This window comes from Protobothrops mucrosquamatus, unplaced genomic scaffold (assembly GCF_001527695.2).
Source record: "Protobothrops mucrosquamatus isolate PMUCROS unplaced genomic scaffold, P.Mucros_1.0 scaffold3200, whole genome shotgun sequence".
NCBI lineage: Eukaryota > Metazoa > Chordata > Lepidosauria > Squamata > Viperidae > Protobothrops > Protobothrops mucrosquamatus.
This window is the reverse complement of record NW_015389198.1, coordinates 121,726-133,690: the sequence shown is the minus strand read 5'-3', so window position 1 is coordinate 133,690 and position 11,965 is coordinate 121,726. Positions and strand designations below refer to the sequence as shown.

The following is an 11,965-nucleotide window of genomic DNA, read 5'->3' as shown; positions in this document are numbered from 1 at the left end:
GAGGGGCGCAGAGCGCAGAGCCATCCTGGCCGCGATCCCCAACCTGCGCCCCGCTCTTCTCCCTGAAGCCACAAAGCGAAGAAAGAGGCGATCAACAACGCAACTTATCCAGAACAAGCTGGTGATTGGCCAATCCCAACCAGTAGGAAAAAAAAGCATTCTCATGTCGTCATTGTTGCTAGGCAGACGTCCAGGCCGTAGAAAGGCCGCGACTCCCAACCTGCGTCCCGCTCTTCTCCCTGAAGCCACAAAGCGAAGAAAGAGGCGCTCTCGGCGATCAATAACGCAACAAGCTGGTGATTGGCCAATGCCAACCAGTAGGAAAAAAGCATTCTCATGTCGTCATTGTTGCTAGGCAGACGTCCAGGCCGTAGAAAGGCCGCGACTCCCAACCTGCGTCCCGCTCTTCTCCCTGAAGCCACAAAGCGAAGAAAGAGGCGCTCTCGGCGATCAATAACGCAACAAGCTGGTGATTGGCCAATCCCAACCAGTAGGGAAAAAAGCAACAAAGTCGTCATTGTTGCTAGGCAGACGTCCAGGCCGTAGAAAGGCCGCGACTCCCAACATACGTCCCGCTCTTCTCCCTGAAGCCACAAAGCGAAGAAAGAGGCGCTCTCGGTGATCAATAACGCAACAAGCTGGTGATTGGCCAATCCCAACCAGTAGGAAAAAGAAAAGGCATTCTCATGTCGTCATTGTTGCTAGGCAGACGTCCAGGCCCAATCGGGGGAGAGGGCCGTAGAAAGGGCATCTAAAGTTCCGTCGGGAAATCACCTTCCGGGGACTCCGCCTCTTGGGGGAGGGGCAGGGCTGCGGGGCTGGGGAAAGCGGGAGGGTTCTCTGGGCGAGGGAGGAGGGGCGCAGGCGAGGGGGAGGGGAGACCCCGCAAAGCCCCTCCCAGCCGGGGGAGGGGCCAAAAAGGCCAATGCACTCCTAGGCTGGCAGTGTTTCTCAACCTTGACCGTTTTAAGGCATGTGGACTTCAACTCCCAGAATTCCACAGCCAGCAATGCTGGCTGTGGAATTCTGGGAGTTGAAGTCCACATGCCTTAAAATGGTCAAGGTTGAGAAACACTGTGAGAGGGACGAGGTCAAGATGAGGAGAAATGAGGGCAGCGCTTTATCCTGCACTTGTGAGGCCACACTGGGAATACTGTGTACAACTCTGGTCACCAGGATGAAAAAAGAGAGAGAGCCCAGCCTAGAAAATGTGCAGAGAAGAGCAACAAAGGGCCTGGAGGCTCAATCCTACCATGAAGGGTTGAGGGAGCGAAGCATGCCCACCCTATGGCAGAGAAGGAAGAAGGGGGACAGGATAACTGCCATTATTTGGTGTCCTGGTCCCGAAAGATGAAGCTCTTCAAAGAACTTTGAGGCATTGTTTGTCTTAAAGAATCTTTTAATTTGCAACATAGCTTCGGCACCATACATAGTGAAGCCAAAATCTGGAATTCTCCTCCCCCAACATACGGTATCTAGGCACAGCTCACTCCTTGATTTAACAGTCATTAATCACATTCTCCAATTGGTTTGAACTTGCAGTGTTTCTCAACCTTGACAATTTTAAGGCATGTGGACTTCGACTCCCAGAATTCCACAGCCAGCAATGCTGGCTGTGGAATTCTGGGAGTTGAAGTCCACATGCCTTAAAATTGTCAAGGTTGAGAAACACTGGTTTGAAGTATGAACTTTCCCTCCCGTTCCATAACCCCCAGCACTTATCTCCTCTTATTACAACTAGCCTTGAAGAATAGGCTACTGAATTATTGTTATGGCTAACTAGTCCCCAAGCACATTCTTTCCTGCCCCCCTCCTCCCTTCCAGCACCATCTAATTTCTACTCTAAAAGCAATACACAGGTTAAATAGAAAATGTCTGCATCTTCATATATTGTCAAGCAAGAACATCCGATGTTAGCAGCATTGACAGATGGGCTGTCACAGAGAAGAGGGGATTGACTTCTTCTCCAAAGCTCCAGAGGGCAGGAGAAAAAGCCACGGGTGGATGGAAGCTTGTTAAAGAGAGATCCAAGCTAGAAGTAAGCAGACATTTTCTAATAGTGAGAACATTTAATCGATGGAATAGTTTGCCTCCCTGAGTTGTGGGTGTTCCATCACTGGACGTGTTCAGAAATAGACTGGACAACCTTTTGACCACGATGGTATCTAAGGTCTCCTGCCTTGAGCTGAGGGTTGGACTAGAAGACCTCTGAGGTCCCTCCCGGCTCAATGGTCCTATGTTCCAGATGAAAAACCTCAAGTGATCTTCACTCTGGGTGAAAAGCTTCTGTTGCATCCTCAAGGCAAAGACTCATCTTTCTAGGAGAGAAGGTCAAAGGTATCAAATATAGTACATCAATTCCTTATTTTCTTTTATTCTCTGGGGAAGACTGAAAGGGTATAGGGTTTCCTGCCTGAGCAGGGGGTTGGACTAGATGACCTCCAAGGTCCCTTCCAACTTTATTATTACTATTACTATTACTACTACTACTACTATTATTATTATTATTACATGAATCTTTGGGAAGCTTCAAACTCTTCAGTTTTCTCTGCAATAAACTAAGATGGCTGCTCTCTCCTTTGGGGCTTCTTCTGGGGAAATATTAGACTAAAATAATAAATCTCTTTTCCAGTTATGATCATTGTTGTTACGATGGCCAAATTTAGTCAATAATGAATAATAATAATAGTAGTAGTAGTAGTAGTAGTAATAATAATAATAATAATAATAATAATAATAATAATAATAATAATAATAATAATAATAAAGTTGGAAGGGACCTTGGAGGTCATCTAGTCCAACCCCCTGCTCAGGCAGGAAACCCTATACTATTTCAGACAAATGGCTGTCCAGTCTCTTCTTAAAAACTTCTTTACACTGCCCATGATGAGCAAAGTGTGAGTAAGATGCAGTGATTTTTTTTCAGGGCTTGAACCGTATTCTGCTCTCTTCTGGAGTCAAAGTGAAGTTGGCCTCTCAATCTCCCCAAATAGGCAGCAACTCAGGTGAGAAGAAAACAAAACCATTTATTTTCAGCAAAGACTAAATTGTTGCAATATATGTGCAATTATTAAGGAGGTAGCAGTTTGGCTGTTAAATCGATCTCATGTTCCATTTTTCTAAAGCAGGAAAATCCATAAACGGCAATCTGGAAAAATTCAGTGTTTGAATGCTGTGCTTGGTGTATTAATTATTTGTCAAACTCTGGATAATAAAAATATATAGTCAACCTAATGCAATTCTTATTTTTTTTAAAAAATACAAATACATTAATTACTTTAATCGTATAAATCTCTTTTTTTAAGAAATAATTTTGTTGAAAATTCTATTATACATTATACATAGTATTTTTATACAACTAATACAAAAGACAGAGAGAGAAAACCCTTCCCCTTTCAATCTCAGCAAGTATGACGAAGATTAACCATTTACCACTGTCCCTTAAAGTAAAACCAGCAATTCTTCACCCTCTTCCTCTCCCCATTCTCCATGAACCCTTTTCCAAAACCTCTTAATCAGCACAAACCTATTAAAGGTCATCAGATATAACAACAGAGCTGCTACGAGCTCTGTTACAAAGCTATTACAAGCTACACAAGGCAGTTTGGTCTAGTGGTTAAGGCACCAGGCTACAAAGCGACTGTGAGTTCAAGTCCCACCTTAGTGATGAAAGCCAGCTGGGTGACTTTGGGCTAGTCCAGGGGTCGGCAACCTTAAAACTCAAAGAGCCACTTAGACCTATTTCCCAGAGAAAACACTGGGAGCTGCAAAACCTGTGCGCGCGTGTGCACACGCAGGGGAGGAAGCTTGATTGAAGAGTTTAATTAAAAAGAAATAGAGGCTGCTGTGCATGAGTTCTCTCTTTCTCTCTCCCTCCCCCCTCTCTCTGTCTCCCTCCCTTTCTCTCTCCCCCCCTCTCTCTCCCTCTCTCCGATCTTCTGCTCACCTGGCAAGCTGGCTTCACACTGTTCTCCAACAAGCTGACACACATTCTTATTGGACTGGCTCTCCTACCCTTGGTCTGCCAGTCCTCTTCCCCCATTCAGTGTGTGTGTGTGTGTGTGTGTGTGTGTGTGTGAGAGAGAGAGAGAGAGAGAGAGAGAGAGCGAGCTGCTTCCTGCTGAGACACAGCAAAAGCAGGAGCCCCGCCCAATAAGCTTTTCAGCTTATCCGCGAACAGCATGAGGCCACTCTTTTTTATACACACACACACACACACACACACACACACCTCTCTGTCTCTGTCTCTCTTTCTGCAAATGTCGGAGGAGGCTGGGAGCCACAGGAGAAGACTCAAAGAGCCACATGCGCTCTGGAGCCGTGGGTTGCCGACTCGTGGGCTAATCACTCTCCCTCAGCCCAACCCACCTCACAGGGTTGTTGTTGTAGGGAAAATAGGAAATTTGTTGGATATCTTCAATACAAATAAAAAATAATATCTACTAAACCCAGTTTGAACCCTTTTGATTCCACAATTGTAAACACATAAGATTTTCTTTTCTCCTCTGTTCCTCAATCATCATACAAAAGTTTACTGATTCAATGATAAAAGCAGTGATGAAAGACCCAAAATACATCCTGGTTCCAGCATGCTGGAAGGGCCTGAAGGGCTCCTCCTGAGAGTCTGGCCTAATTCAGAAGGCTGATCCCCTCCTCTCTCTCCTTATGCTGGAAGGTCCACTTGTGCTGCAAAGAGGAGGGAAAAAGCAGGCAGGGTCAGTCTGGGAGGGAGCCCAGGGGAGAAATCCCACCGTCCAGGCTGAGGGATCAGCAAAGATCAGCCAAGGGAAGGAGCACAAGCAGCAGCCTCAAGGGAGGGATCAGTCGGGTGGGATTTTCAGTTACAAGAGGGGAGGGGCAGGGTTGGGATTGGCTCCTGAGGTGGGTGAGAACCTGCCCCACGTGTATGGATGCTTCCCCTCAAATACACAAATTCAATTCTAGTCCATGCTGCCCCCAGAGAAATGCAAATGGATTCATGGCCTCCTGAGATCCCAGGTCTTCCTTCAACATCTGGAGGGAGGGATTCCCAGATGGGCTCAAGGAGGGGAGAGAAGCCCCCTCTCCATCCATGACTGCAGGACCCTCAGGAAGTCCCTCGTCTGCCCCTTCCCTTCCCTCCCCCTTGCAGTGGGAACACTCCAATCTCCTCTTTGCAGGTCTCTGAGCCTCCTGATCCAAGACAGTCAGAGCCTGAGAGTCTGGCCTTGCAGGATGAGAGTTTGGGGGCAGGCAGACCCCTCCCCAGAGCCCCACTGGCTCTCCCTCAAATTCCTTCCCTTGCAGTGTTTGAGATGAACAGCAGAGAGAAGAGGGATTTCCCAAAGTATCTTCATCAACTGGTCCTTGGACCTCAAAGCCCTCCCCTCTCTCCCTCCCTCCCTCTCCCCCCAATTCAGCCTCCATGGGGGCCACTCACCTGCGAGGGGACTGCTAAATGGCCTGGTTCCTCCCTGCATTGGAGAGAAAGACACGGAGTGAGTCTCTGCCTTATCTGGATCCTCTGAGGAGGACAAATCTCTCTCTTCGCCATTCAACCTCTGCAGCTTCACAAAGCTCTCCGAGGAGACCAGGCTTTTTATTCATGTATTATTAAACTTTTGTGTCACCCATCTCTCCCCAAGGTGACTCTGTGCAGTTTACAGTAAAATTCAATAAAAAGCCATGTAGAACAGTGGTTCTCAACCTGTGGGTCGGGACCCCATTTGGGGTCGATCGACCATTTCACGGGGGTCGCCAAGCAAGGCTGTCCGCCATTTTTTTTGTCCGCCATTTTTTTTGTCCGCCATTTTTTCCCCTTTTCCGGCGGGTGCCTTACCTCCCTTGGGCTGGGCCAGCTGGTGGTCGGCCTCCTCCGTCTCTGCCGCTTGCCAGCTATGCCTCGGCCGGCGCAGGGGGCGGAACCACGCATGCGCGGCGCTCCCGGGCAGGGAAAGTCCTCGACTTACGATCGGTTGGGTAGTCCTCGACTTACGACCGGTTTAGTCCTCGACATACGACCGGTTTAGTCCTCGACTTATGACCGGTTTAGTCCTCAACGTACGACCGGTTGGGGTCGCGGCATTAAAAAGGTTGAGAACCACTGATGTAGAACATTTAAAACAATAAATAAAAACCAGCTTCCCCCACCAGATTACATTGCCATTGCTCTGACAAGAAGATCATATCCGGTGTGTGGCTTCTGTCCTGAGCCAGGCCCAGGATGGTCTGGGAGAGGCCCACAGCCGCCGTGGCTGCCATGAATGCTGTGGTGGCCATATAGAAAGGAGGCTGGTCCAGTAGCAACAATCCCAGCGGATTTCATGAACCTCGCTTCAAAAACAATCCCAACTGATCCCGTGAACCCAGATTCAGAAATGGGGAGTCACAACCAGAAATCTGGGGAGCAAGGCCCCTAAAAGTCAAAAGAGGTTCTCAGAGGACCACTGCCACCCCACTTTCCCTGTCCTGGGGTCTCAGCTGGTGCCAAACCCTAAACCCAGCTGGGCCCATCTCTGAGAGGGGGACACACACACACACACACCTTCCAGATTAGCCTGGTCTCAGCTATGCCAGCAGAAGAGTCTCTAACCACTGGGGATCATGGCATAACTGGTTGTGCTGGTCAGAGTATATAGCTATCTGTTCAGAGTATATAGCTAGCTTAGGAATTAAGAACTGTCCCCTTAAGGGAAAGCCTTCTGGGTAATGTAGTTTATGCTACCTGGTCATATCTGTGTTAGGATTGGCCACTGGGAGGGACTTCTGTTTTATTACGGGATATCCTGGCTACGTGCCAGTCAGCGAGTTCTATATGACGTCCAGCCACGAGGATTGGTATCTCTGTTAGTATGGGAGAAGCTATTTTCCTTTGACCTACGTGATGGGTCCAGATTACACTCTATATTCCAGAAGAATCTCTACAGTAACTGTAAGTTATCGACTTGAGGATGCCTGATGAATAAAGTAATTTGCACGAATCCCTTCCCTGGAGTTAATTCTGCCTGTATCAAGTAATACCCAGCAATCTCCTTGCTTGACACTGGTGATTTCCCCATTTCCCACCCAGGAACTGAGGGCTCTTCCCTCCAAAGGGGGACAAGCTGCCTTTCCCAACCTGGATCCCACAGGGAGAGTTTCCCTTCTCCTCTGCAGAACAAATCAGGGCAAGGAAAGTGGATTTTGTGGCACCCAGCCGGCTTTCATGCCTCAGGTGGGACTAGAACTCACCGTCTCCCAGTAAGTCTCACTTGGTGCCCTCACCACTGAACCAAACTGACTCTATTTTAATTATTTCACCAGAACCAGACCCAGAGGGAACACAGGGAGGATGAATTAATGGGGGGGGGCTTTTAAAAACTGGGGGCCTCTCCCTCTTTTCCTCTCCCCACCCGCCCAAAGTCTGGCAAAGGGACAAAATGGCTTCCCCAGCAGCTGTTCCCTCCGACTTACCCTGGCCTGAACGGCTGGATCCTTCCTCATTTCCTGGGAAAGAAGGAAAGAAAAGAGGGCGAGGAGATTTCTTTCTCCCTTGGCTGATAAGATGGAGAAACTCAGCTCCCTCCCGCACGCAATCAAGGACAAGACACGGAGAGAGTTTGAACCAAACTGCTTTGGCTTAAAGAATAGGAGAGAATTCTTAAAATTTATATGTGTATCACACAGGGAAATAGTTCAGCAACTCTTCAGCCCGAAGGCAGAGCTGACCTGAGGATACAGATGGATCCAAAGTCTCTTTTTCCAATCGGTTCATGTTTAGAGAGCCTTGTGATGGGAGACCAAGAGGTGATCAAGCTGTCATCCCCCAAAGCTCCTTTTCTCTCAAAACGCCCCCTTTTGTTCCCTAATTTGATGGAGCTTCTCACTCTCATTTCACCAAACCTTTCCTTTCCGCCTACTTGGGAAACAGAGCATGTCCTCAGTCAGAGGGACCTTCCACCAGCTGGGTCTTCCCACCTTCTTGAGGGTTCCTTGTCCCAGATGTTTCTCTTTGAGGACCCCACTTCCAAAAACAGCCTGGCTGTAATGAAAAGGGGCCTATCTTCCCCAGACTGGTTCTTAGGAGGAAGAGGAAGTTAGCACACACACACACACACACACACACCCACACCCACACACACCTCAAGTGATGGTGCCTCTGGTCCCTGCTCTAACTTGGAGATTACATGGAAAGAGGACAATTCACTCACTTGGTGCTGCTCTGTAGTCATCTTGATGTCTCTCTGCAAAGACAAAAATCAGTGAAAGCTTAAAAGAATCCACCAGAGACCATCCAATCTCTCCCTCTCTGGGAGGAATACCTTCAGGAGATATTTCGCAGTCACTTTGTCTCATTAATAAAGACAGAAAGATCTTCAGAATACAAAAGTATCTCCTGATTTTCCCCAAGGGAGACCGGCTGCCTCCGAGATGGAGGGAGGGAAAGGGGGGAAGCAGCAGCAGCAGCTGGGAGGGGAGGAAGATTTTCATGGAAATCCTTCTCTGCTGCTCTTTGATCAAAGACTTTGAAAGGGACGGAACTGGGATGCTTCTTCCCAACACAGAAGAAGACGGGACTGTCCCAACCTCAGACTCAGCCAAGTCAAGACTGGAGTCCCAGCAGGAGGCCGAGATCTCAGAGGCTCCCCAAGAGGGCTGGGAAAACAGGACAGAAGGAAGCCCTGAAGAAGCTCCCCAAAGAGAGAGACTTGGGAGGAACCTCCCCATCTCCCTTCCATCACCCAGAAAAAGATACTTACTGAAAAACCAGATCCCAACAATCACGCCCAGCAGGACAAGACCAGCCACAACGCAGCCGATGATGATCCCCACATTGGATTTTGGTTCTGAATTGGGAGAAAAAGCAGATAATTGAAGGAGAACCTCAATCATCCCAATTGGGGGAGAGACCTAAAATAGCGAAAGCTGGAAATTCCCAAAATTAAAACCTTCTATGGGTTCCTCTTCATGTCCCTCTAAGGGTAGCACGAAGGCTCCTTGCTAACCACCGTTAGAGGACGTGTCCTCCTGATGCTGCCTCCTTCTCTCCCCAGCCCAGCATGAAGGCAGCTGAATTCATCTTTGGCTTTTCCACTCCAAAGCAGCCCGTTGCCATCTTGTGACTCTCAGCAGCTTACAAAACAAAAACTTCACCAACACAATATTGGTGAACAATACAATAACACTTGTTGAACAACGGCTTTTGTTCTGTTTAGAGGAGGCCCCAGTTTGTCATAATTTGGGCAGCTCTGTACATTATGTTTTTTCTTCAGTTTGAATGTTTGCCTTTTATTATTTAAAGTAAAAGAGTTCATATCACCCAGCCTTTTTTAAAATATACACTTTCATTTCCTTCGCTAGTTCAGAAATAGCAAAAAATTATATTTTGTGCTTCCAGAACTTCAGCATGAAAAATGGAATAGGGAGACATCCGACTTCTGGACGGTCCCACAAATGGCAGAAACAGAATAACAGAGTTTGAAGGGACCTTGGAGGTCTTCTAGCATAACCCCCTGCTCAAGCATTCCAGACAAGTGGCTGTCCAGTCTCTTCTTAGATGCCTCCAGTGATGGAGCACCCACAACTTCTGAAGGAAAATTGTTCCACTGGTTAATTGTTCTCAATGTTAGGAATTTTCTCCTTAATTCCAGATTGCTTCTCTCCTTGATTAGTTTCCATCCATCGTTTCTTGTCCTGCCCTCTGGTGCTTTGGAAATTAAGTTGACCCCCTCCTCTTTGTGGTAGCCTCTCAAATACTGGGCTATTATGTCCCCTCCCCCCAGTTCTTCTTTTCTCTAGACTGGCCAAACCCCAAACCTGCAACTGTTCTTCATATGTTTTGGTCTCCAGGCCTTTAGTCATCTTAGTTGATCTTCTTTGCACTTTTCCCCAAAGCCTCAACATCTTTTTTGTAATCTGGTGACCAAAACTGCCTCCAAGCTGCACTTGGTTGTGGGTGCTCCAGTGGTTTTATTGTTCTCACTGTCAGGAAATTTCTTCTTAGTTCTAGTTTGCTTCTCTCCTTGTTTAGTTTCCATCCGTTGCTTCTTGTCCTGCTGTCAGGTGCCTTGGAGAAGAATTTGACTTCCTCTTCTTTGTGGCAGCCCCTGAGATATTGGAACACGGCTATCATGTCCTCCCTCATCCTTCTCTTCATTAAACTAGACATAACCAATTCCAGCAACCGTTCCTTATATGTTTTAGCCTCCAGTCCCCTGATCATCTTTGTTGCTCTTCTCTGTACTCTTTCTAGTCCAGGGGTCTTCAAACTTGGCTCTTTTGTGATTTGTGGACTTCAACTCCCAGAATTCCTCAGCCAGGGTGCCTGGCTGTTATGGACAGTTATGAATATATAAAGAGCTCTTTGAGAAAGGGTGTTTTTTCTGGGGTTTTATGCTGAGCCTCAGGAATTGCCATATCATATCATACGTAATTTCTTTCAAACAGCAGCAACAAACAATATTTTGACCTTTACAACAGGAAAGCCGTGTTAGTCTCTGATGGCAAAAACTCAGACTTGGTAGCCCCTTTTCTGACTCCTGGTGCCTCAGTCCAGCCACTCTCTGCATTTCCTGAAGTCGGATGCAGTTCATCAATTTTAGTCAAAATTTGCCTTCAGAAAAGGGGCTACCAGACACCTCCTGATTCTTGTACTTTAGGAATTTTAAACAAAAACAAATCTGTTTCTGGTGCTCAACATAACTGCTGCTTTTCTGCTGAAGACAAGAAATGGGAGGGACAGAAGCTAAGAGAGGATCTAAGAGGATTTCATCAGGATCGGCCAACTCTTGTGAGGGGATTCTGGAGTTTCCTTTACATCCCCTGAAGCCAGTTCTACGGTCTGGTCCCTGCAGCTTCACCAACCTCAAACACTGGAAAAATCAATGGCTTAAAGGTCAGGTATGCTCACATCTGGACACAGCTGGGGTGAGATTTCCCTCCCAAAACCCTCCAGCCTGCCAAAGAGCCCAGCCTTTCCCTCCCTCCAGCCTCTCACCCTCCAGGGCCACGTCAAGAGGCTCCTCCAGGCCGTCGTGCTCCACGTGGCACTGATAGCGGCCCCTCTCTTTGGGATCGATCTGGATGCTGAGCCAGGCGTGGAAGGTCCCATCCGCGTTGGGGGCCACAGACCCACGGAAGGTGTCCTGCAGCCAGACCTCCCCGTCCCTCGTCCAGGAGGCATCGATCTCCCTGGGGTAGAAGCCATCCACGCGACAGACGTGCGTCTCCATCCCATCCTCCACCTCCGTCTTGCTGCTGATGGTCACCTCTGGGGGCTCTGCAGAAACGGCATCCCCGGAATTAACTCTCAGCCCCTCCAGAGCCTGGAAGGTGGGTGGGAAACTTGGAGGGGCAGGAAAGTCTCCCACTACTTCCCACTCCACACCTGCAGCCTCTCCAAGAGTTTTAGGAAATGCTCCAGATCTGGAAAAAGCTCAACCACAAGAACTCCTGATTCTCAGTCCTTCCCAGGGACTCAGCCTGAAAAACCTCCAGCAACAAATTGAGGGTCCAAGGAAATTCCTCTCTGGCTGCTTTGAACTCTGAGTGATCTTGGATTGTTTCCTTCAGGGGAGGGAAAGTGGAGCTGCTCTTTTAAGTTCCCTTTCAAGACAACAACAACACAGAAGTTTCTCCCTACTTTTGTGGTTTCCTTCTGCTCCCCTGAATCTGAGACTGCTCCAGGCCTCTTTCCAAGGGACACGGCCACAGTTTCAAGAAGAGGAGAGGCAGACTCAAAGCAAAAAGGGGCTCAGGGCTTTTGCAATTTCTGACTGATTAATTTGGAGAAGAGATAGTATCCCTCGAGGGACTTCCGGTGGCAGGCGCCTTCGCTGGACGCAGCTGTTTGCTGCCTCCCGCCTGTTTTGCGTAAAAGCCGGTTTGACAGCCAGCATCAGCTGTCAAACGGCTTGATACCTTTCCCCTGGGCATAAGGGGATAGGTGAGCTGCCCGGGGTAGGAGTTGAGTTCCCGAGTCGTCCTATATGGACGATGTAGGCGAGAA

The 11,965-nt window shown here is 48.2% G+C and overlaps 2 protein-coding genes across 2 annotated transcripts in view; both read right to left on the bottom strand.

Moving 5' to 3' along the window:
* The window catches only part of LOC114923379 (HLA class I histocompatibility antigen, B-38 alpha chain-like), a 48,718-nt gene that overhangs the window by 28,314 nt on the left and 8,439 nt on the right, over window positions 1–11,965 (bottom strand). The gene's annotated exons all lie outside the window — the stretch shown is intronic.
* The window catches only part of LOC107297244 (H-2 class I histocompatibility antigen, Q9 alpha chain-like), a 35,223-nt gene continuing 31,411 nt past the window's right edge, over window positions 8,154–11,965 (bottom strand). The window contains exons 4-6 of the mRNA XM_029286263.1: window positions 10,955–11,236; window positions 8,718–8,804; window positions 8,154–8,201 (exon numbers count right to left, since the gene is read on the bottom strand). Coding sequence (XP_029142096.1) covers window positions 8,161–8,201; window positions 8,718–8,804; window positions 10,955–11,236 — 410 coding nt within the window. The 3' untranslated portion in view covers window positions 8,154–8,160. The remainder of the gene's footprint in view (window positions 8,202–8,717; window positions 8,805–10,954; window positions 11,237–11,965) is intronic.